Source organism: Carcharhinus amblyrhynchos, chromosome 10 (assembly GCF_965287045.1).
Source record: "Carcharhinus amblyrhynchos chromosome 10, sCarAmb.v2.hapA, whole genome shotgun sequence".
NCBI classification, from domain to species: Eukaryota; Metazoa; Chordata; class Chondrichthyes; order Carcharhiniformes; family Carcharhinidae; genus Carcharhinus; species Carcharhinus amblyrhynchos.
This window is the reverse complement of record NC_137333.1, coordinates 57,378,777-57,405,634: the sequence shown is the minus strand read 5'-3', so window position 1 is coordinate 57,405,634 and position 26,858 is coordinate 57,378,777. Positions and strand designations below refer to the sequence as shown.

Sequence of the window (26,858 nt, the reverse complement as noted above, 5' to 3'; positions counted from 1 at the left end):
TGCCAGTACTGTGTATAGTTTAAATGATCTTATTTAAGAAGGAATACACTTGCATTGGAGGCAGTATACAAAGCATTCAGTTTTTAAGTTTAAGTTTTGTTATTAGTGTCTGAAGTAGGCTTATATTGACACTGCAACGTGTTGAAATCCCCCAGTCCCACATTCCGGCACCTAGGCGAGTACACTACGGGAGAGTTTAACATGGCCAATGCACCTAACCAGCATATCTTTCGGACTGTGGGAGGAAACTGGAGCACTCGGAGGAAATTCACGCACACGTGGAGAGAGCATGTCGGCTCCACACAGACGCTGACCCAAGCTGGGAACCCAACCCAGGTCCCTGGTCCTTTGAGACAGCAGTGCTAACCACTGTGCCACCATGCTACCCATGCACCAGGTTGGTTTCTCCAACGACTCAGGAGCTGTCTCTTGAGGAAAGCTTGAGCAGGTTTGGTCTATATGTATTGAAGTTCAGAAGAATGAGAGATGATCTTATTGGAATTTATAGGATTCTGAGGAGGCTTGACAGGGTGGATACTGAATGTTTTCCCTAGAGGGTGGAGCTATACCAAAGCACTGCATTTTCAAAAATGGGATCTCCTATTTAAGATGGAGATGAGGGAGAATATTTTCTTTCAGAGAATCATTTATCATTAGAATCCTCTTCCCACAGAGCAGTGAAGACTGGGTCATTGAATATATTTAAGAGTTAGACAGATTTTTGATCTGTGAGAATGTCAAAGGGTTGGCAGGAAAATGGACAATTAGATCAACCATGATCTTATTGAATAGTGGAGGAAATTTGAAGGGCCAAATGGCTTATGCCTGCTTCTATTTCTGACATTCTTACATCACAATGATCTAAAATACAGAATGCAGCAATATATTTATCCAATGAAAAATAAATTCAGTGTCAAAAGAACCAACATCTCACATGTGGATAAGGTTTTTAAAGGATTACATATCCCACCTGAATTTACTATTCCAAGTGTCCGGAAAGATTCCATCACTTGAGTGGAGAAATATTCAAAAAGCCTAATGAAAAATTAGCCTTTAGATCAAGGACATTGAAATTCAAAAGGGAGGAAGTTTGGCTTCAGCTGTGTAGGGGTTTGATTACACTCCATCTTGAGTCGTGTGTTCCATTTTTGGCACCACACCTCATAAAAATATTCTGGACTTGGAGTAGGTACAGCAAAGTTCACCAGAATTATACCAGTGCTTAAAGATTTAATCATGAAGATGCAGTGCATAAATTGACTCACATTGCTTTGTGTTTACAAGGTTTAAGGATGTTTTTTGAATGTGGTAAGTATTGTAGATTTTGTTTCCTCAGCACCAGAATCACTGGTTATTTAATAATGTGTTTGATTTTCAGCAAAGGTGTAACCTCAGTAGGAAACATCCAGAAATCTGGGGTTGTACTTTATGGCTGCAAATTGGACGGTACACCCCCTCCACCCCTCATCTTCATGTGTATGTATATTTTGAGGTACTGATATCAGGTTGGCAATCTAATGTCATCATGCCAGTTTCCAATATTACAGAAGGCAAGCGGGCAAGGAAATCAGAAATCCATTGGTCATTTGAAATAATCACTTAACAAACAATTGAGCTTGCTAATGACCCTATTGTACAAAACTTTTCATTGTCTACTCCATTTTTTCAAACATCAGACAGGAGTGCTTTACAACTAGTATGAGAGGGTGGCCAAGTGCAGGAGAGAAGGCCTGTCAATTGTACCACAGCTGGATGTAGCTGCAGAGTATGCTGCTAAATGTAGCAGCCTTTGTATTTATTTATTATTTAATAGTCACAAGTAAGGCTTACATTAACACTGCAATGAAGTTACTGTGAATTCCCCTGGTCGCCACATTCTGGCACCTATTTGGGTCAATGCATCGAACCAGCACATCTTTCAGACTGTGGGAGGAAACCCACGTAGACACAGGGAGAACGTGTAAACTCCACACGACAGTGACCCAAGCCGGGAATCGAACCCGGATCCCTGGCACTGTGAAGCAGCAGTGCTAACCACTGTGCCACCTGTGTGTGATTTCTGACTTCCTTTATTCATTCCTTCGAGTTGCCATGAGAAATAAGCAGAGATTGAGAGGGCAGAGAGCCTTTACCAACTTTCTGTTCATGGCATCACCCCTCTCCGACTTGGTATCCCAGCCTTGATGCTTGATTGCACTCGGAGTAACTCTCCACACTGCTAAGTGTCCGCTTGTCCCTGGGACACTGCCAGTTGATTGTCCAGTGGTTGATTGGCTTTGCTGAGACAGGGGGTGGAGAGGGGCAGGGAACAAGCAGACCACTCACTCTCTGTTCCACCTTCCTTACCCCACTGTATCATCATGTCCCTTCTTTTGAACTCCATTTTGCCTGAATATTTAATTCTTTAATCAATAATTTATTTTCTTAAAAGATTTTATCATATCAGTAACGTATCTTATTATTGAAAGAACATTTTATCTACAAATTGAAACAAGTTAATGTACAGATGATCAATACTAAAAATAAATAATCTACTTCTCTGAAAAGCTCTATCCATAAACAGTTAAGCAACAAGATGTCACTGAATGGCGCTGTGAAGTAAAAACGGCTCATCTTGCATTAATTTTCATAGATATATGTTTTCAGATTTACATATCACCATTTGTTTTAATTTTACATTTCATTTACACAGGACCAACGTTTTATATTGCTTTAGAAGAGGAGTGCATGCAAATGCTTTAGAAATGTGACACAGTTATGCCCATTTGCAAAGCAAGTCACATCTTGGCACAGACAGAACATCAAGAGATAAAGTAAACATCCATGCAAAGACTAAAACACAAAAATAAAGTAGCAACACTGTTAACCAGTTAGAGGATGGCAAAAGAGTAATTATTTTTTCATTATTTTACTTTTGCCTAGAAATATTACATACCCCGAGTAGAGTCTGGTAGAGTCTACTTTACATTAAAATGCAATTGATTTCGGACCAAGGCAATCACTATTCAGGAGAAGCCATGTGTTTCTCCTTGAAAGGTTCTCAGGTTCATGTTTTCTTATGCTCGATGGCTCAGTTGTGACAAATTTCCTATTCACATAGGAATTGTGAAGCATCTCAACAATAATCAACAAAATTAGAAGTCATGGACTTTTTTCTACTAGAGCAGAGAAGATCAAAAGATGGCCCCAAAAGCATCTCCAAGGAACATAATGTACACTCCAATAGATCATCTTATTGAAGCTTGTATTATATCAGGAGACTATTACTTACTGCAACTGTAAGGTAATAGGTAAAATAAATGACAGGTTGTTGAGACTTTTCATGGCAGCAAACTGTTGCTAATGAAACAGAACTGTGCAGCAATAACTTGGGACAGATGGTGCACATGTGGGATAAAGTGGCATTTCACATCATGAAAATAACTTCATTGCAATCTTTCTTTAATGGACAACACTCCACTAATCTTCATTAGAGTGCTATTTATTAAAGCTGCAAAGTCTCATATGTTGCACACGTACCTAACATAACACAGATTATCAACACCACAAATGTTCGGCAGGTATTTTGAAGCTAAGGTCCTGTAATGAAATTCCACTGAGGTGCACGTTTGCTCTCCACATTCCTACAGACTAGAGATAGTTATTGATAGCATGGAATAAGATTAGTGTAGTGTTTAAATAGAGCTGACACTGTCACGTAAGTAAAACTGGCTTCAAAATTGTCTCCAAATTTATCAATAAAATTGACTAGATATTAATTTTAAATAATCAATTCTAATCTAAATTGATCTAAAATACAGAAATTTTGAAGTAATATGGGGGAATTCTTACTTATATTGACATTTTAAACCTTCCTTATAGCTGTATTGGTCAATGCCTCACAATTCATAGTGAATCTGCTTATTACAATTGAATCAGAGTCTTTTTACAAATATGATTTTGAACTACAGGGTGATAGAAGGGGCTTCCTATACTGCAAGCCACAAAATGTACTCAACAATGAAAGGGCCAAAGTGTTCCCATCTCTTTTGCTCTAAAGGACACTCATGCATTCACAAATGAAAATTCACAACAGAAGTTTAAAATCCCATTAAAAAACCTCTCATGCTAGACTAAGTAGCACAAATAGATTAAACATGCTTTTCTTAAGTCCTACCGATAGTGCAGTGCTCTCCATTCCATCCAGGGCTGCATTCACACTTGCCATCCTTACAAGTCCCATGCTCACTGCAGCGTGGGTGACACGCTCGCTGATCACAGATGCTCCCCATCCAGCCTTCGTCACAGCGACAGGTGCCTCCAATGCAAACTCCATGGCCGCTACAGTCTACTGCACAAATCTCTGTGGGAGGCACAGGCAAATCCTTGTATTATTGTCAAAGATGCAACAGTTCAGTGCTTAGGTCAAGCAGGAATAAAAGGATTTTTTACACTCTTAGTAGTTAATTCCTTTCAACAATAAGGATTTAATAAGATGATTATAATAAAATAAGGATTACAGACGCCATCCTCAAATGGTCCACCTATTTCTCTTACTAGCTCATGATAACTATTACTGTTCACTGTCCTTTTGTGATGAAAAAGGATAGCTGAGATTCTGCAGGAAATGTATGAAATATCACATTTAATTAGAAATGTGTCAGTGGTAGCATGAAGCAAGATAGATGGTAAGAAGGTTAAGACTGAATGAAAACATTATTTTATAAACACAGAACTCAGACGAATGATCTTAGAAAATGTTGATTGTTCAATATTGTTGTGTATGATAAAGGGATAGAGCCAACTTTTAAAAAAATCCTCAAAGATCTTCAGCTTTTCTACTTTGAGCTTTTTTAAGATTCAGAAGATAATAACAGTGACAAACTAAACATTTTTTTCACTTCAAGACATTTCAAGTGTCTCAACATGTTTGTATGCTTTTAAATTGAGATTCTAGCGTAGCAGGACTTTCTTACCCTTATTTGCATTTACGTAGGTTTCAGCGAAGCTATTGCACTGTGTGATATTAATCACATGTTCATAAATTGTAGAATGCATGAAATCCCTCTGTTATTTTTAATGAAGCATCAACCCGCCAAACCTACAGGTTAGCATCGTCATTAGAAATACAAACAAAGGATTTTTATAGGCCATTTTACGGTCTGCGGTTTTAACAATAGTGTTGATCCGTTTATTTAAGGTAGGTCAACACTTAAGTAAAATACAGGCAATTTTATCAGATATCCTTACTGACCAAAACTGAAGAAGCAGATCCTATTTGCGGTTCAATACTTGGAATAATACAATCTAAAGATTGCACTGGTTGCAATTTCACAATATATCTCACTTCTAAACAAAAATGCTCTTCAAATGCTCTGTAAAATGACAATGTGTCACTTGCACCTTCCATGTAGCCATCCTGAAATAAAAGCTATTCAGATTAAACAGATCAAATATGGTCGATCTTAAGTGGTCAAACTTTAATTACAGAATCACTTGGTTTTAAGCTTCAGTTACATCCGGACCTAGGGTTTTAAAAATATTTAATTATAGAGTTGCTGCTGTTATGATTCAGATGAATGAAGTTGAATTAAATAGTTGTTTGATAGCATAGAACTTGAGAATTGCTGAGAAAAGGCATTTTCTCGAAGCTTGCCAGACTGACAAAAATAATAATAGTTTCAATAAAAACTTTAGAAAGCTTTCTAAATTATTCAAGTAAAATCTCAGCAGGCACATTCACATAAATTGGATTTTCAAATAGTTTTCTGCAAGCCCCTTGTTTACAGAAAATATAATAGAAGTTATAATCTAAAAAATTTACTTTAATTATTGAAATAATAAGTTAATTTTCAAAACAGGATAGGCAGAGATCCAGACAAAGAACAGTAAAGATTAACATGCTGCTGGACTTGACAGAGGGATTCAGAATTTTTCCAGTTTTAATTATTTGATACAAAGGAACACACACAAGTGGCCACTTTCAAAAATAGGACATGGAACTCAAAAACAGGATGCACATCAATCCCACGTATTCACTTCTTCTTGTAGCTCTTTGCTAAAGCTACTCTAAACATAAGTTCAGCCAAATGATGAGTTCCAAGCTATTGATATTAAATGTTTTGCAGTCTATTAAGCAGTGAAAAAGGAGATCTCATTGATCACAAAATAGATTTAAAAACTGGGATGTTTACTAAGTTTCTGTTTATAGCTTTCTCAGATGAAGAAAGATAATCTTCCATATTTAATTTTCATTTTTTCTCTTGCCTTCAAACTGCTGTCTCCCTGTTCAACACTTTAGGGGATTAACTTTCTTATTTTCAATTCAAAATATATATAATGCTATGGAAACCACGCGACATTGTGTGATAGTATCCTTGAGTTATTACAGCAAGGTCACCAAATCTTATGAATGCACAACAAAAATTTCAAGAGGAATGAAACGAAACACAAACAGAATTCTAACAAGTCTCCAAAGTATTAAAAGAAGTTTGGTTTTCAATTTTGAAATGACTGAGTGTATAAAAATAAGCAGTGTTTGAGAAAGCTCATTTACGGCACTAGGTTTGGTGTACTGATGCACTGTGTTAACAGCCTATATCCACAAGTCCCTGACCACTGATTTCTCCATCCTAATCTCATTATTTTGAGAAGAATTTGTGGCAGGCCAAGGCCTTGCCAGCAGGGAGGGATGAAAATATATTGTGCAGGTCAACTAGTGCCTGTCCAAAGCATAACAATTGCTGCACAATAGCCGTGCAAACTAAGAGTAGAAATTCTGCTTTCCTTCCAAACTGTGAAATGGTGGATCCTGAAAAGGAAGGGGGCTAACAATTTAAAAATTAAAATTGCAATGGTGGTGCTGGGGTGGGGTGGTGGTGAATTATGGAGATATCTTTCCAATTAGTACCCAATACAAAGCACAATGCAATAGAAGCAAATATTAAGAACTTGGGCAGGGTGACCAATGTACCCAATTTACAATCCATGTGTTTTTCTATCCATTAATTTTGATGCAAATACTGAGTTATTACTGCAGTGATTTCATATCCTGAGTTCATATTTCCTTTTGGGGAAGGGGGTGCATTGACACATTGCGCAGAATTTTCCCATCCTGCCCGCCACCGGAATTGTAGTGGGCAGGGGGTGGACCACGCAAAGGTCCGTTGACCTCGGGTGGGGTTTTCCAGTCTCAGGACGAATGTGTCTGGAAAATCCCACCCCATAGGTTTTGCATATGTGCAAAGTGGTTTCGCTTCATCCTTGCACCTTAGCAGCATAAATTTGATGTCAGATCTGACCTGACTCCAAAGTGAGGTTAAATTCATTCCTCCAAAGAATCTTACTCTGCTTCATGCTGGAGTCAGATTACACCATAGGTGGAATTCTCTCAAAAGTGTCACAATGGATAAAATAGGAGTGATCCACTCTAGTCTCTCGGGCGTGCTCCGCATCGCAATCCTCTCAAATTCAGTCACTTTTTTGGTGAATTGGGAGGTTTGCACTGGTATTGTGTGTGTGTGTGTGTGTGTGTGTGTGTGTCTTGGTGGGAGTGGGGGGTGTGCCTAAACATGCTGGCAAACCCAGCTTCGGATTGCTCGGGCACCATTTTGCAAAGGCACCCCGATCTCACAGTGCATGACACCCTCCCCGCTCCCAACCCCACACTTCATCAGCAGCATGTTTCTCCTCCTCACCCCATGGGTTGCTGCCATTGGGGCCCTTTCGATGGATCTCCCATCATGACCCCCCGACAAGCACCTCCCTCCATCATGAGCCCTAACATAGTCCACCCCTGCATGACCCGCTGTCATAACGCCCATCCAGGACCCTTCCCCTTGGTGCTACCCTGAGCACATCAGCGATGTATAACTGGCACTGCCAGATACCTAACTGTCACTACCAAGGTACCCAGTGGGCACTGCCAGGGTGCCTGGTGGGCACGGCTTGATCATGCCCCCAGCTTCCCAGGGGTTTCCATGGCATCTGAGTCCCTTGGCGTGGCTAGCTCGCCAGATCTCCGTTAGCAAAGTCCAGTAGTAATTCTCCCCAGCATAATCTCCCACCAGAGAAGTGGGAGCATTTTGGGACGGGGGGGGGGGGTGGAATGATTGTGTGCCGAACCTGCCAACAAGACTGAAATCCAGTCAATCTCATGCAAATCACCTTCACGATCTTTCTGGGTGTGATCCAGTTCACGGCATTGGAAAGGTGTCGGGTGCAAAACCGATTTTAGGCTCGCATGTTATTCTCCGAGATCAGTACGATCTACGCCAGGTGTGATGAGGTTAGAGAATCGATCCCCTATGACTCTAGGTTCTGGCTGTATTACATAATCAGGAGATACAGTGCAAGTGGATAAGCCTGGGCTAAATAAGTGGAAGGGTGTTATTGTTTTGTCTATGAGTAACATGCCAAACCATTTTCTAAGAATCTGAAATTAAGTGTTGAGAAGCAGCAGGAGTGGTCTTGTTGAAAGATCTGCAAGGGTAAGGGCTGAAAAATGCTAAAATAATGGAAAAATACTGAACCCAACATTAAGAAAAGTAGGCACAGAGACAGGCTGTAAAATTCAATACCATATCTGGTGCCACTACCTCTGACTCTACCACAGTTTTACCAGCAGCATAAGGGATTACCGGTATGCTCACCCATCTGTGGGACAGTCGAAGCCGGTCTCTTCCCAGCGCACATGGGATTTTACCCACAGGCTGGTGCATGGGAATGGCAGAGGTGCCCCCTTTTCATCTCCTGTACCTATCAGAGCCCCTGAAAGGGTTAGCAATCACACAAGTTTCAAAATCAAAATTATATAAGCTGCAAGTTGTATCTCTGGCACATTGGGAAAGGTATGTCTTGATTAAAACAGACCTAGATAAGAGTCAAGGACCATTCAATTGAACAACATAGAATCATAGAATCCCAGCAGCACTAAAAAGGAGGCCATTCGGCCCACACTGACAACAATCCCACCCAGGCCCTATCCCCCGAACTCCCTATATTTATCCTGCTAATCTTCCTGACACTATGGGGCAATTTAACATAGCCAATCAACCTAACCCTCATATCTTTGGACTGTTGGAGAAAACTGATGCACCTGGAGCTAAACCATGAAGACACAGGGAGAATGTGCAAACTCCACACAAACAGTGATCCAAGGCCAGAATTAAACCTGGTGTCCCTGGCTCTGTGAGGCAGCAGTGCTAATCACTTTGCCACTGTGCAGCTGCACTGCATATATGTCCATTAGAGCAAGGGACAATGGAGATGGAAGATATGGGAGGTTTATATACCATTAGTCAGACATATAGCTATTATTGCTAGCTGATATTATAATTAGAAAGACTTGTACAAGTTTTAATTGGGCACCATCTCCTTTTGTATTCATGATGTAAACCTGATCAATAGTTGTGGGTGGATATAGATATGCTATATGTGCAAATGTAAATTTTTGATTGGTATATGCTAATTTCTTGTAACTGGATTGTGACAATAAATTCTTATTGTTTAATTCTTGGATCAGGTCCCCCCTGGTGAGCCACTAGTTGGAGCAGTGGGACCAGCCTGTATTATAGTTTTTAATAAAGGCCTTGTCTAAAACTCTAAAAGTTTTCACTTGGTTTTCTTGAGAGTGAGAGTGTGAAGAACACTATAACTGAATAGCTGTATTATTCTCCCTAACAGGCCCTACCTCCATGGTTTTCCTCTTCCCACCTGCCTGTCCACCACAGCTCAATGTTCCCCTCGCCACAGCCAGGCTCACAGGCCCTGATGAGACCACAGACTTAACATCAAGTCCACTTGTATTGCAGACTGCTTTCTTTGGGGATTTGCTGCAGTCCCAGCAGTGGTCACTGCTCCAGGTGGTGCTGTTGGATTGACTGGCAGCCCTTGGAGATGGGACTGCCTCCCGCAATGGGGGTGGAAGTCTCACTTCAAGCCAATTGACTGCCCAAAGGCCATTAAAGTGTTGTGGGGTGAGGTGGCCATGTGTGAGTGAACATGCCCCTGACATTTATGCAGAGGGTGGGGATCTCATCCCCAGCGTAAAAATCAGCCCAAGGTTTATCGACATGCAATTAAACCAAACAATATTCCTTGCATTTATTTGAACTCTGTTTCACAAAAATGCAACATAAGGGCCAATTTCCCAACTAGGCGCTACCATTGAGATGCAAAAGGTGAGAAACCATAGACTCACTGATGGTCATTTCAACCTAACCTGCTTTGTCCAGCAGTAAACTAACAGGAGCGGCCACCCATTTTACATTGTGTTCAATTTTACTCTTCACTGGAGCTGGTTAACAATACAATTTGATAGAATCTAACAGGTAGCCTGATTCATAGCCTATCAACTGGTTGGGTTCAGATAAAATTAAGCTGGATCTGTTTTATTGATTGAGTGAAAAATCAGGAGGTAAAGGCCTACAATTTCCTGATCAGCACTCTCAGCATAAGTTACTCATGAGAATAACATGAGTTATTTGTGGGCAGCACAGTGGTAAGCACTGCTGCCTCACAGCACCAAGGACCTGGGTTCGATTCCTGGCTTGGGTCACTATCTGTGTGGAGTTTGCATGTTCTCCCTGTATCTGTGTGGGTTTCCCCCAGGTGCTCCAGTTTCCTCCTACAGTCTGAAAGACGTACTGGTTAGGTGCATTGACCCGAGGCGCCGGAGTGTGGCGACTAGGGGAATTTCACAGTAACTTCATTGCAGTGTTAATGTCAGCCTTACTTGTGACACTAATAAATAAACTTTAACTTTACTTTTACTTTACTCCTTGCCGGGTGCTGCAGATTCAGGATTCAGCTCTATGATATACTGGAAGAAAGGGAAAATTAATGAGATGTTAAAATTGTATCTAAACATCTAGAAGCCAGGGATGCATTTGCTACATAAATGCTATATATACAGGAAGAAGACAAATGTATTGAACGAAGGTTTAGATATGGAACAGCAGATGTTCTGTGAGGAATTGTTTGAACACACAATTATTTACATGTAGGTCTTGTGCTTAAATAATAATCATAGAAAAAAAATGTAAGGTTCTTTTGCAGGAAGCATGGATTGAAGGAAATAAGGAGCAGCTCTCTCTAATGGGATGTGATAGCTCGAAATTAAATGATTATGTGCCCTCATTTGCTTTCCAAAAAAAAAGCTCGAACAATTAGAAACAAGGCGGCACGGTAGCACAGTGGTTAGCACTGCTGCTTCACAGCTCCAGGGACCTGGGTTCAATTCCTGGCTCGTGTGGAGTTTGTACATTCTCCTCGTGTCTGCATGGGTTTCTTCTGGGTGCTCCGGTTTCCTCCCACAGTCCAAAGATGTGTGGGTTAGGTTGATTGGCCATGCTAAAATTGCCTCTTAGTGTCCTGAGATGTGTAGGTTAGAAGTATTAGCGGGTAAATATGTAGGGATATGGGAGTAAGGAATGGGTGGGATTGTGGTTGGTGCAGACTCGATGGGCCAAATGGCCTCTTTCTGCACTGTAGGGATTCTATGACTCAGTTTTGAACTTGACATCAATACTTCCAAATTTTGACGACCAATTCCTCTTTAAATGAGTGAAAACTTGAGTGTCAGATGTGGTGGTGACACTGTGCTGCAGACATCACCAAGGTATGAGTAACATGTTACAGACCCTGCTTGATTTCATCGCAACAAAGCTGTGGAAAATTGGCCAATTGTGCCCCTTATAAGAAAGTTGAAATAGTTGAGTGTATTACCCATAGAACAATCATGGCCTGTCCAGGGAAGATCACAGTTACAGGTCTTTGAATCTGGTAGGAATGTCCCATGCCCTGAACACTGGTCTGCACAAGCTGTTCTTGGAGTCTCGCAGTTGGGTCCACCCCAGCCAGTGGAACAGTGGCATTCTCCACGAACACATATTCCTCGCCCAGAACATGTCGAGTCTAAGCAGTCCACTGAAAAACAGTAAAGCACCAACCAGTTTAAGAATCCGAAGCCTATCATATTCTAACTCTTATTTCAGATCATAACAATTAAATAATACATACCCAAAAGTCTTGCCTAACTGCCACAGGAAACCACTCAAGGTCATGGTTATTACTACAGTTTGAAAAAGTATTTACATACTCTGCAGATTCAGCCGTAGGGACACTCTGAGGTCAGAAGATAGACTGCCCCCAGCACTGTGTTCGAAATGAATAGCTTATATGAGCTGCATTAGATCTGAAAGCTTTCAGGCTCTGCATAGCATCAAGTATTTTGAGGAAATTGTGCTTTACAGAAAAAAAGGCACAAAGTAAACTAGCAAGAAATACCATCCTGAATGTAGATGAATTCATTAGAAACACAAAAATACAAAGCAGATTGTAAAATCTTTAGGAAGTACGTAAAAGAAAGAGAAAAACAAAGGTAGACATTGGACAGAACGCTATTACCTCACCTGCCACAGAATTGGAGTGGGGGAAGATCCGACAACGGAAATCTCCGTTGACTCAGGCGGGAATTTCCGGTCTCGCCCAAGCGAGGCTGTAAAATCCCATATATAGGGTCTTAGGTGGTTGAAACAAGACAAATTATAGTGGGGAATAAGGAAATGGCAGAGATAATTTATGAAGATAGCACAAGACACTAAGATGTAACAATTAATGTGGAATCAAGGCTCAAATGAGAGTGAGAAATTTAAAGTAACTAGTGTTAAAAAAAATAGAGAAATTAATCAGATTAAAAGCCAATAAATTCTCTGACTTGTAGTGTAGGGTTCTAAAAGAAATGGCTACAGACACGGTGATCATTTCTACCAGCTGGATCTCCCAGTCCCACTGACAATGAACCTCCTCCGTTGGTTTCCCAGTAGCGAGGGCTGCATACAACAGAAAACTGCATTGATACCAATCAATGGCAGGCTATCTCCAATGCTGCAAAACGCACTGTGGGAATCACTGAAAATCCCTCCCAGTGTAAACATTCAATGATCCTGCCTCCATCTGTCTCTCAGGGGGAAGCGTGTTCCTCGTGGACCTCAGAGAATATTCTCACCTCCATCTTGAAGCGGAGACCCCTTATTTTTAAACTGTGACTCCTAATTCTAGTCTCTCTCACAAAGGGAACCATTCTTTCAGCATTCACCTGTCAAATCCCCTCAGGATCATAAAATCATAAAGTGCAGAAGAGGCCCTTTTGCCCATTGAATCTGCACTGACACATGAGAAACACCTGACCTCCCACCTAATCCCATTTACCAGCAACTGGCCAACAGCGTTATGATGTGCCAAGTGCTCATCCAAGTCCTTTTTAAAGGATGTGAGGCAGCCCATCTCTACCACCCTTCCAGACTGTCACCCTGGGTAAAAAGGTTTTGTCTCACATCTCCTCTACACCAACTGCCCCTCATCTTGAACCAATGTCCCCTTGTGACTGACCCTTCAACTAAGGGGAACAGGCACTCTTTATCCATTCTGTCCATGTCCCTCATAATCTTGTATACCTCAATCAGGTTGCCTCTCAGTTTTCTCTGCTCCAATGAAAATAAACCAAGCCTATCCAACCTCTCTTCATAACTTCAGTGTTCCATCCCAGGATGCATTCTTCATAATGCATCGATCTCTGCCATTCAATCATGGCTGATATGCTCTTCATCCCCATTTTTCTGCCTTCTCCCCATAACCTTTCAACCCATTACCAATTAAAAATCTGTCTAGCTCCTCCTTAAATTTGCCCACTGTTCCCACATCCACCACACTTTGGGGTAGTGAATTTCATGGATTCACAACTCTTTGGCAGAAGCAGTTTCCCCTCAACTCTGTTTTAAATTTGCTACCCTTTATCCTAAGACTATGACCTCTCGACCTAGAATGCACCACCAATGGAAGCATTCGCTCCACATCTACTTTATCCATTCCTTTTTTCATCTTGATTACTTCAATTTGATATCCCCTCATTCTTCTAAATTCCAGAGAGTATGGGCCTAAACTATTCAATCTCTCTTTTTAAGATGAACCCCTCATATCTGGAATCAATCTAGTGAACCTCCTCTGAACTGCCTCCAATGCCACTACGTCTTTCCTCAAATACTGGGACCAAAACTGTGCATAATTGTCCAGGTACTGCCTCACCAATGCCTTGTTTAGTTGCAACAATACTTCCTGTCCTTTATAGTCTATTCCTTTAGCTATAAATGCCAACATTCCATTTGCTTTCTTTATTATGTGCTGTACCTGCATGCTAGTTTTCTGTGAGTCATGAACGAGGAGACCAAGATCTCTCTGCATCAGAGCATCCCAAAGTCTCTCCCCATTTAGATAATAAGTCGCCTTCCTATTTTTGTGACCAAAATGCAGGATTTCACATTTATCCATATTAAACTCTATCTGCCTCATTTTGATCCATTCTCCTAACCTATCTATATCCATTTGTCATGTTTTTAATTCCTCATTGCAACTTAATATCCCATCTATTTTTGTGTCATCTGCAAATTTGGCTGCAGAGCCTTCTATCCCTGTATCCAAGTTATTAATACAGATTGTAAATAGTTGGGGCCCAAAGGACCGAACCTGTAGCATCCCACTAGATATTTCTTGCCATCCAGAAAAAAGCCATTTATCTTGACTCTCTGACTTCTGTCCACCACAGTAAGAAGCCTCACAACACCAGATGAAACTCCAACAGGTAGCACAAGCCACTAGCTTTCGGAGCGCTGCTCCTTCATCAGGTGAGTGGAGTTCTGTTCACAAGCAAACAAAGGGCATATAAAGACACAAACTTGGTTTACAAAATAATGGTTAAAATGCGAGTCTTTAAAGGTAATCAAGTCTTAAAGGTACAGACAATGTGAGTGGAGAGAGGGTTATGCACAGGTTAAAGAGATGTGTATTGTTTCCAGCCAGGACAGTTAGTGAGGTTTTGCAAGCCCAGCCAAGTCGTCAGGGTTACAGATAGTGTGACATGAACCCAAGATCCCAGTTGAGGCCGTCCTCATGTGTGCGGAACTTGGCTATCAGTCTCTGCTCAGTGACTCTGCGTTGTTGTGTGTCATGAAGGCTGCCCTGGAGAATGCTCAGCTGAAAATCAGAGGCTGAATACCCATGACCGCTGAAACATTCCCAACAGGAAGAGAACACTCCTGCCTGATGATTATCGAGTGATGTTCATTCATCCATTGTCCCGTGGCATGTACATTTGGGAGACAATGCAGACGCTACGACAACGGGTGAATGAACACCGCTCGATAATTAGCAGGCAAGAGTGTTCCCTTCTTGTTGGGGTACACTTCAGCAGTCACGAGCATTTGGCCTCTGATCCTCAAGTAAGCATTCTACAATGCGGCCTTCACAACACACGACAACACAGAATCGCTGTGCAGAGACTGATAGCCAAGTTCCGCACACGAGGACGACCTCAACCGGGATGTTGGGTTCATGTCACACTATCTGTAACCCCCACGACTTGCCTGGACTTGCAAAATCTCACTAACTGTCCTGGCTGGAGACAATACACATCTCTTTAACCTGTGCTTGGCCCTCTCTCCACTCACATTGTCTGTACCTTTAAGACTTGATTAGCTGTAAAGACTCACATTCCAACCATTATTTTGTAAATTGAGTTTGTGTCTTTATATGACCTGTTTGTGAACAGAGCTCCCACTCACCTGATGAAAGGGCAGCACTCCGATAGCTAGTGGCTTACGCTACCAAATAAACTTGTTGGACTTTAACCCAGTGTTGTGAGACTTTGTGTTTATCCCAGTCCAACGCTGGCATCTCCACATCATTCTGTCCATCAGCTAGTCACCTATCCAAGCTAATAAATTACCCCTAATTCCATGTGATCTAATCTTGTGAATTAGCCTTTTGTGTGACAACTTATTAAACACACAAATTCTGGAGAATTTCCTCTGTACTCCCTCTAGTGCAACCACATTCTTCCTATAATCTTAGATTTTAAACATTTCAATCAGATTGCTTCTCATTCTTCCAAATTCCAATCAATACAGGCCCAATCTGTTCAACCTTTCTTTATAGGAAAACCCCTCATCCTGGGAATCAGTTGAGTGAACTATCCCTGAATGATTTCTACTGCAAATATGTTCTATCTTAAATAAGAAGGCCAAAACTGTACACAGTAATCTAGATGTGGTCTCACCAATGCCTTACATCACTGAACCCAAACGTCCCTCCTATCATATTCTATTACCCTTGCTATAAATGCAAACATTTCACTTACTCCCTGACCATTATTGTACCTGGATACTAACTTCTCATGATTTATGTATGGATCAGATCCATCTGAACCACCAAATTCTGCTATCTCTCACCATTTAAACATGCTTCTTTTTTATTCTTCCAGCCACAATGGACAAACTCATATTTTCCCACATTATACTCCATCTGCCATTTTATTCCCATTCACTTAACTTGTCCATAATTCTTCTGTACACTCTTACCCTCCTCTTGGCCACCTGCTCTCCTTTCTGTCCTGGTGTAATTGGCAAATTTAGCTACCATACATTAGGTCCCTTCATCCAAGTCATTGGTACAGATTATAAATGGTTGAGGCCTGAGTACTGGTCCCTGTAGCAGTCCACGAGTTACAGCTTTCCAATACAAAAGACCATTTATCCCTACTCTCTCCTTCCTGTTGGTAACCAATTATATATCTATACTAATATGTTACCCCTTACACCATATGCAAATGTGTTAACAATCTTTGATGTGGCACCTTATCAAAAGGCTTTTCAAAATCCAAGTATACCCTATCTAAACGTCCACCTTTAGCCACCTTGCTTATTATTTCCTCAAAAGAGCTTTATTAGTCAAACATACTTTCTCTTTTACAAAACCATGTTGACTTTACCTGATCTCATTATAGTTTAAGAACATAAGAACATAAGAAATAGGAGCAGGAGTAGGCCATCCAGCCCTTCGAGCCTGCCCCGCCATTCAATAAGATCATGGCTGATCTGTCGCTGCTCAGTTCCACTTTCCCGCCCTCTCCCCATAACCCTTAATCCCCTCTCTTATCAAAAACCCATCAACCCGCGTCTTAAAAATATTTAGCGAGGCAGCCTCCACCACTTCAACGGGCAGAGAATTCCAGAGATTCACCACCCTTTGAGTGAAGAAGTTCCTCCTCAACTCCGTTCTAAACCGCCCCCCTTTTATCTTGAGGCTGTGCCCCCTAGTCCTACTGTCTTTTTTGAGCGGGAAGAGTCTTTCCACCTCTATCCTATCCATCCCATTCATCATCTTATAAAGTATCTTATAAAGTTTACAAAGTATCCTGCTATAACCCCCTCAATAATGGATGCTATCAATTTCCCAATGAGAGATGTTAGGCTTTCTGTTATTGCTATTTTCAAATCCTGTAGATCCACGTTTCCCAGTACCTTTTCCATGTTGATGGTAATTATTTCAAATTCCTCACCCATTTTGCCTCTTGATTTTCAATTATCTTTGGGAAGTTTTGTTTAAGTCTTCCATAGTGAAGACAGACACAAAATAACTGTTCAATGGTTCTGCCATTTCCTTGTTTTCCATTATTAGGTCCCAGATTCACTCTTTAGAAGGCCAACATTCACTTTTGTTACTCTTTCCTATTTGAATATTTGCAGAATTTGATAAGGCATCACATAAAGCTTGTTACATATGAAAGGTCTCTTGGGGTTGGGATCATGTATTATCACAGACAGGATATTGGTTAACTGACAGAAGATGGAGAGTAAGAATAAGCTGGCCAGTTTTCAGGTTGTTAGGCTATTACTCTCGGCTGTCACAAAGATCAGTGCTAGGATCTCAGCCAGATACAATAAATAATGATGACGTGGATGCATCTCCAATTGTTGTTTGCCAAATTTGACTTCCAGAATCAATATAAATGGTAGAATTTTGCTGTGAAGATCAAACAAGTCTTTGAAACTGTCTAAGGGGATACATTGAAGTAATATCTAAGTTTGCTGGTAATACAATGCTATGTGAGAAAGTATGCTGTGAGGTGCATGCAGAGATGGTGCAAAAGGACACAGATAGGTTAAGTGAGGTGGAAAGTAGTTATCAGATGGAACTACAATGAGAATAAATGCAAATTTATTCACCTTGATAGGAAGAATAGAAAGAACTGTTTATTTTTGAAATTGTGATAAACTATTATGGTTGGTGTTCAGAGGGGTTTGGGTGTCCTTGTATTTTAAACACAGGAAGTTAACAAATATGTACGTTAAATAATTAGGAACAGAATTAGTGTGTTGTCTTTTATAACATTATAGACACAAAAGTAAGATGTCTTGCTGCAATTGTATAAGGCTTTGGTCAGAGTCCTGGGCCTTAATGTTTCAGAGGGTCGGGTCTTGTTTCTTGCCATCTGGAGAATTTCACCACCTCTGAGTGCCCGCAGCCAATTTACACTCCAAAAAACATCAAAAGGCTGCAGGCGAGACTTCAGCCTCTCACTCAAGAGGAAGTCCTGCCATAGAGAGTGGCTGCCAATCTGATTGGTTAGCAGTTCTCCGGTCTCTGCAGTGATATCACTGCTATGAACAGAAGAAGAAATGGAGGAGGACGTCTGAGCCTAAGTCCAGGAACATAAGAACATAAGAAATAGGAGCAGGAGTAGGCCATCTAGCCCTTCGAGCCTGCCCCGCCATTCAATAAGATCATGGCTGATCTGTTGTGGCTCAGTTCCACTTTCCCGCCCTCTCCCCACAACCCTTAATCCCCTCTCTTATCAAAAACCCATCAACCCGCGTCTTAAAAATATTTAGCGAGGTAGCCTCCACCACTTCAACGGGCAGAGAATTCCAGAGATTCACCACCCTTTGAGTGAAGAAGTTCCTCCTCAACTCCGTTCTAAACCGCCCCCCCTTTATCCTGAGGCTGTGCCCCCTAGTCCTACTGTCTTTTTTGAGCGGGAAGAGTCTCTCCACCTCTATCCTATCCATCCCATTCATCATCTTATACGTCTCAATGAGATCTCCCCTCATTCTTCTAAACTCTAACGAGTACAAGCCTAGTTTATTCAGCCTCTCCTCATAGCTCAACCCCCTCAACTCCGGTATCAGCCTAGTAAACCTCCTCTGCACTCCCTCCAAGGCCAAAATATCTTTGCGCAGGTGCGGCGCCCAAAACTGCACACAGTACTCCAGCTGCGGCCTCACCAATGCCCTATACAGCTGCAGCAAGACCTCCCTACTTTTATATTCAATCCCCCTCGCTATGAAGGCCAGCATCCCATTCACCTTCCTGACCACATGCTGCACCTGCAAGCTGGGTTTTTGCGACTCATGCACAAGGACCCCGAGGTCCCTCTGCACTGTCGCCTGCTGCAGTTTTTCGCCACGTAAGTAATAGTCCTTCCTACCATTATTCCTACCAAAGTGGACCACCTCACACTTGCCAACATTAAATTCCATTTGCCATTTCCTGGCCCATTCGCCCAGCCTATCTAGATCCTTCTGCAGACTCTCCACACCCTCCGCACAATTTGCCGTTCCCCCAATCTTGGTGTCATCAGCAAATTTCGACACCCTACAAGCTAAATTCAATGGGACCCAATGTAGGGAAGGCAAAGGTTGGGCCGCAAAGGGACCAACGGAGGAAAGAGCTGGGGTAGTGAGGGTGGTCCGGAGGCCATTGGACCACAAGGGGGTCACCCTGCTTCAGAAGGTGGCTTCTGATGGAGAGACTCTCTCTACCCGCAACCCCCTTCCCCCAGCCCTCCACATTTCCCATCCGAGATGCAACTTTCTGGTTTCTTGGTCTTCCCCCATTGAGGTTCAGTTTTCCTGCTCACGTAAAATTGAGGCTGGGCAGGCAACAACCCTCACGTGGCAATTAATTGTCATAGCATGGACATCTTCAGCAAGAGTTCTTTGTTCACTTTGTGTGAAAAATAATTTCTTAACACGTCTTCGAAGAGTGATTCTCACTCGTTTGAATTTCTGTCTTCCTACCCTACTCACAGGACTGAGCTTCAAACAACACATTCAAAATCTTCTGTGCTTCTGCATGATCACTTTTCAATCACCTCCTTCGAGCTTCTAAGGTCACGCAGTTAGTCAGTTTTTAGGATTTTTCAATTGGAAACCATATTCCAACACTGTCTTCTCCTCATTACTTCAACTCCTATAACCTTCCATCCCCATAGCAAATAACAGATTTGTTTCTGTGAACATTTCTGACAATTTGATCAAAAATATCTTTTTAAACTAATATACAAATTATGATAGAACCATTTAGTCTGATTGCCCTTTGTTATCTGCCCAAATGAAACATGAAGGTATGAAGCTGGACTGTAAGGGCTCAGAATAAATATGCATTCTTCAAATGCAGTCATTTTTTGGATCTGCAGGGCAAACTGCTGGCATTGAAATTGAAATTGTTGAACGGTAGGTGGCATGGTGGCACAGTGGTTAGCACTGCTGCCTCACAGCGCCAGGGACTCGGGTTCAATTCCCAGCTTGAGTCACTGTCTGTGCAGAGTCTGCACATTCTCTTTGTTTCTGTGTTGGCTTCCTCCAGGAGCTCTGGTTTCTTCCCACACTCCAAAGATGTGCTGGTTAGAGGGACTGGCCATGCTAAATTCTCTCTCAGTGTACCTGAATAAGCGCCTGAGTGTGGTGACGAGAGGATTTTCACAATAACTTCATTTCAGTGTTAATGTAAGTCTACTTGTGACATCAATAAATAAAGAAAAGGAAGGCACTTCGATATATAAAAGCTCTGACTAGGCTGCTTACCTATCCACAACTCATCTAACTAAGATAAGTTAAATGCACGAGTCCTTTCAACCCCATCATTTTAAAGTAAGAGATTTGTATGTTTCTGGTCTCCATGTTACAAAAGGCAATAGAAGCACTGGAGGAGGTGGATACACCCATAACTTGAAGGTTATACCTCTCAGAAAAGATTGAACATTTTGTTTGACACACTGAAAATAATTCTTTTGCACAACGGAATAATTTGTCTTGTATTAGAAATAATAATTGCGTTTGCACAATAATTCTTGATCTTCAAAATCATGAAAGGTCTTGGCAGTCAATAAAGAGAAACCGTTCAGTTTGGCACAGGGGTCAAGATCCAGAGGACACCTGTTTAAAGTGATAGCTGAAGAACCATGAAAAGTTTCATTAAGCAGTGAGTGGTTAGGATCTGGTGTGCACTGAGAGAGAGGGTGGTGGAGCCAGGTTCAAGTAAGGCTTTCAAAATGGAATTGGATAAGCATGTAAAGATAAAAGAAATGTTCAGATTACGGGGGGAGGGCAGGCAGTGATACTAAATGAATTATCCTTGTGGAGCACCAATGCAGAACTCAATGGGAAACATGACCTCCTCCCGTGCCATATCCATTCGACGATTCTGACAGAATACTTGATGATAGCTTTTGATTTCCCCTCTTCCCTTGAACAAGTCATAAAAGCTACATCATGAATATGTGGCAGTAGTTATCGTACTGGACTAAACAGCCTGAAATTCTGAAGATGGAATTCTTTTGGATAAATAACCTTAAAATAACCATGTCTTTATCATGCTGATTTTAATTTATTCTGTTTTATTATTTCCTTCTGTCCCTGTGAGATAACTGGAAGGTTTTCAGCAATAAGGATGCAACATAATTGTGGATGGTCATTGTTGATTGATGTACTTCTGATCAGTTCTTACAGGTTATCATGCACATTGTTAATGGATCTCAGCCATATCTAGAATACTTCCAGTCTAAAATATCCAGGCCTGTTGGAATGTTATAATATGTCAGCAAATCTGGGAGTAAGTATATTATTCCATACATAATGGAAAGTGACACTGATGCTTTTAGTGGTTGTAAACTTAGCCATTCACAGTCAAAGTCACACTGGTAGTACAGGGCTCTCAAGGCAAATGTGGGAGACTGTAGTGGAGCTTTGTGAAATTATTCCTTATGTTCAAAATTACAGTCACCAATAAATACACAACAATACCAGAAGCATTTAAAATAATGTGCTGAAACTGGAGGCAATGAGGACTCATTACATTGTAGGAATCACAAAACATTCTGGATGATGCATAAGAAAAAACAAAAGAGGTCCTGGGAAAAGTGACAAGTTTGCCTTTTACGTAGACGATTAAAATGGTCAACAGCTTGCGCTGTGCGCCCTAGATTTATTATCAGTGGATGCCTGAAATCACCAATTGAAGTTATAAACCAAATCCATATCTCACAGTAGGCATCAAGACAGAGATAGTCCAGAGAAAATGTTATAAAGACTAAGATATTGAACAGATTCTCCAGGGTACACGGAACAAACTGCCATCAGAGTTTTCTTCTATATGCATTCTGTGGATAAGGATTGTAAAATATTTTAAGTGATGGATAGGTATACCGGATCCGAGGAATATTGAGGCATTTTATTCAGGGGAGATTACACCTCATAATTATTGTATTGAAACCTTAATATTCTGTACAAATTTTGACAGCATAAAGTATTGAACAGTCTAACAATTGTGCAGGCTATAGCTGCACATAGCATTTGACACTATGAGGCCTACTTATTAAAGAAGGGCAAAATCCATTAAGTAACTCAATCATACTGGAGATAAATTGATCACACACTTTCCAAAGTCACCTGTAGAAATGTTTTGCAGTATCCCACCTCTCTCTATCTGTCATTATTTAAATCACACAATTGCTGTGATAGCATTTTTGTAGGTGGGAGTGTTGGGTTGAGGTTAAAATCAGGTCAACCATGATTTTCTTGAATGATGGAGCAAGCTCAAGGGGCCGAGTGGCCTACTCTTGCTTCAAATTTGCATGTTTGTATTCTATTATAGTCTCATTTTACAAAGCAAAAAAACAACGGCTGGTGAACCACATAACTCTGAATCAGTGTAATGGAGCTGGAGTTATCGGGTTCACGCTGCGAAAGTACCACTACATCTGCCATCAAGAGTTGAGTGTGATTTTTAATCCTCTCTGCTAAAAGACCAGGCAGTAGCACCCTGAAAATCCTGGTGCATCTCTCATTGCCCTGTTCTTGTTCAGGTGCCACTTACGGCCATTTCGGTCTCCACCTCTAAACAGGTAGGCCAGACACCCAGCTGCTTTAGCGGGAATTCACTGGACTCTCACTGATCACTGGCATCAAGCCTAATGAGCGACCCTTAAAAAGCCCACGACAAGCCACTTCAGAATACCCTTTAGTTATTGAAAAACATTTTTGCAGCATCGTTTGAATCCTCCAATGTGCTGCATCTATCTGTGCCACCTCCCCTGTCCAATCTTTCCCATTGTTTTAGTGGGATAGTGCTTTGATTAAAATATCTCTCCACATGCTTGATATATTCAAAGCATAACTTCGCCCATCGATTATACTTAACAGTGATGTTTGTCCAAAGAAATGTGGGTAAAACACATGTTAAAATGCTTGCCAGTGTGTAGTGCATCAGCCTTAGCCCATTAGCAGTCAACCAAGTGATGATTCTGTGGATTGCGAACTGCAGGACAGTGCTAAACCTGGCACCTTAGAGGCTATGCTTGTTGTTTCAAGCACTTAGTGGTAATAAAAGCACTGTATGACTCTTACCAGACATATGATGCACTTGGGGTTTCCTGGGAGATGCAGCTTTTGTGCTCGTGTTAATTAATTTTTCACTACATGATACCTGACTGGTAAGACTCAGTTACACAAGTAAATTTTTCTAGGTATTTCTCAGCTGTCTGGTTCAATGATTAGCACAGATATCAGGTACTTTAACACATTCTAATAATTGTGGTCTTGTTGCTTGCTGATTGAGTTTTTTGGAGTGAATTTATATTACAATTTCTATGTTAGTAAAATTTTGTGATTTATTATAGATTTAGGGAACTGAAATAGCTTTACTGCACCAAAATTAAAATACAGACCATTTGCAGATTGTTCATTCAATGAATATAACCTATTAAATGTGCAGCTGCAGATAGAATGAGAGAATAATTTCGTGTGATTATTTAATTTTACCTTGCAATGTGCATCACAAAGTTGCAGAAAACTCTTTCGCTAACGGAAAGAAGACTTATTTATTATTAAAATGACCATTGATAATGAAATAGTTGAAGGGCAGCGCTTCGTAAGTGACTAATTATTGTAAAATACAGAAGAGCTTCCTTGGGAATAGGCATTTTTAGATGTCTGCTATGTCTGAGTAGATTTTTTTTTTGCTGTCCATTAAGCAAGAAAGCTATTACCAGCATTCCCTTAGCAATGGGAATATGGTCGATAGATACATCTGCTGGCTGCTAAATATGAGGCTAACTCCAAATGCCACAGGCACTCACATAAACAAGTTTTTTTTTTACTAATTTAAAGAGAAATATGTTATATCCTTGAGTCATTGGAGCATTCAGGTAGCTGCTGGTATAATCTTTCCTCAGTTTTGAGGCTGGTGCTGATTGTAAGCAAAAACTGATATTGGTTAGATGTCAGGAACTTTTCATTTCCCCAGAGGGTCATTGACCTTTGGACTAATTTGTTGGCTAATGCAGTGGATACAGAATTGCAGGATGTTCAAAGTGGAGCTGGACACTTTCCCAGATCAGGCTGCTACTATCGCACATAGAACATTATTAGCATATAGGCTGATATACCACCTGAATTACCTCCCACAACTAATTTTCGATTACCTTCAGTGGTTGGATAGGAACTTCCATGACTTCTATTTTTCTCTAAATTATCCCAGGTTTTCTTTTGGCCTCTCCTAGGAGGTAATGTGGCTGCTGCTGAAATATTTGGGGTTATACTGCAATGGCAGACAGTGAACTTTGTCACAGGTGAGGTACTGTTATACATGCCTAACCATCCTGGTATATTGCTATGGCAAACGGTCCTTCCTGGAGAATCACACCACCAATCTTTTTTATTTTTCATTCATGGGATGTGGGTGTCTCCGGCTAGACCTGCATTTACTGCCCATCCCGAAGTGATGGTGCTGAGCTGCCTTCTTTAACTGCTGCAGTCCATGTGGTGTAGGTACAACCACAGTGCAGTTAGCAAAGGAGCTTCAGAATTTTGATCCAGTGACAATGATGGAGTGGCAATATAGTTCCAATCTAATAGGCTGTTTATTACTTTTCCCGAACTGCATTGTTCAGCAGTTGTTTTCTTTTAAAATTTTACATCTAAATTTAGACTTAACATAAAAGTAACTCAAATTTTAATGGCCAGAATTTTTTTGTCCAAGAACACAACCAATCTCTGGTTGGTGCAAGTGACTGCCCATTATTGTCTGGAGAACACAATTTCACACTACCTAACCAATTAAGGGCCAAACAGCATCAAACGCACGTGTATTGCTGCAGAAAAGTTTGATTAACTATTGAACAGCCTGAATGTTGTGATCTCGCCATTTTATTATTGTGATGAAATTTGTCGCACAGATTTATGATCCATACAGCCCACCAATGAGGTCTTCTTAGGGGCTCCCCTCCCCCACCCCCCCCCCAATCGGAGTCGGCACTTCTCTCCCCTCCCTCACTTCCTTCCGATCATGGGCCCCGTCCCCTCAATCGCAATCCCTTCCATCCCCCTCTTCTGTCGATCATTGGTCCCTTCCATCCCACTGCCCCTCTCCCTGATGATCAGCCCTCTTCCCCTCCACCCGATCATTGGCCCTTTTCACACCACTCCCCCCCCCCACCAACAGTTGGGGCCAGCACCAACCTATACCATGGTGCAGTGCAAGGGGGCATTGCCAAGCCACTGCCTGGCCAAATCCCCTCTCCCTCCGGGTGCTAAAGTCAAGTTTACACTGCCGGGGAAACTGTCCATTTACCACAGGAACCTTGCGACATGCAGCTGCAGAATGGAACCCCATTGGGACTGCACAGGTGTGTACAGTCTCCAGTGGGGAGAGGGTCATGGCTATACAGGACCCTGGAATTGCCCGGGCTTTGCCTCGCAGCCATGGCAAGGAGTGGATTTTATGATAGATGGTGAATTCTGTGGCGAAGGACTGGGGTATTCTAAGGGGAGAGGGGAGTTTTCCATGGGAAAGGATAGGGGAACCAATTCCAGGGGGGCGGGGAGGGGATTCAGGGGAGTTCCAAGTAAATGGGAAAATGAGATTCCATGGTGGGCGGGGAGAGGTGGAGATCCTTGATGGGATGCAGTGGTTCATTCAGAACCACCCCGCCAGCATAATGATGTGGGACCACCCCTTCACTGTTTACTAAGAAAAGCCAAAGGGCTACATGCTGCCTTTCTTGCCCAAGCTGACAATCTAAGACAAAACTGGAAAGTTCCAACCATTGTAACCAATGCTGGGAAGTAGATTGAGGTTCTTTCTTGTAAGTATGTACCTGACACATACCTGGGCCTTTTATTCCCCCAAGATCAGGAATGGAGGAAAAAACCAAACATCTCCTGGCTGATTGGCCCGTGCACCAAGTGTAAAAGCACACGGGTCTGGTAAAAATCGTGATATTTGCACTTTAATTGGCTTAATTACACTTTTGATGATTGGCGCATTTCTATTACATGCATACACCAAAAATAATATCGCATGAGGACACCACGACATTGGGATGTGCACCCGATAACTTCTCATGCAATTTCATACCAGTTCAAGCTCCAGAAAATTCTCGGCTATGAAAATGAAACAAACTGGAGTTCCATCAGACCTGCACCATTTTGCTGCCTGAATTGTCTCACATACAGTGGCTATTGCAGATCTGTGATCGCTTTTACAAACTCCTAAAGTTGGAAGCCAACTAGCATTTAAATCTGGGACTGGGCCGTGCTCTGATACCATGTGTTAACTGAACATCCTACTCTTGAAGGGCTAAATGATCTGGTGCCCAAATTCAAAGACACCTCCCTGGGCTTCTTGATCAACCAAGTGGAGGCCAGGAGGGATATCCTTTCTTCACAGGATGAGAGGAGGTTATGAACCATGCATGGGAGGGTGTT

At 41.6% G+C, this 26,858-nt stretch overlaps 1 protein-coding gene across 5 annotated transcripts in view; it reads right to left on the bottom strand.

Annotated features, from left to right (window-relative positions):
• tenm4 (teneurin transmembrane protein 4) overlaps positions 1-26,858 on the bottom strand; it is a 582,746-nt gene that overhangs the window by 104,979 nt on the left and 450,909 nt on the right. For all 5 annotated transcript variants that reach the window (XM_080197086.1, XM_080197087.1, XM_080197090.1 and 2 more), the window contains 2 exons: positions 11,707-11,907; positions 4,157-4,342 (listed from right to left, as the gene is read on the bottom strand). In XM_080197086.1, the coding sequence (XP_080053212.1) occupies positions 4,157-4,342; positions 11,707-11,907 (387 nt within the window). The remainder of the gene's footprint in view (positions 1-4,156; positions 4,343-11,706; positions 11,908-26,858) is intronic.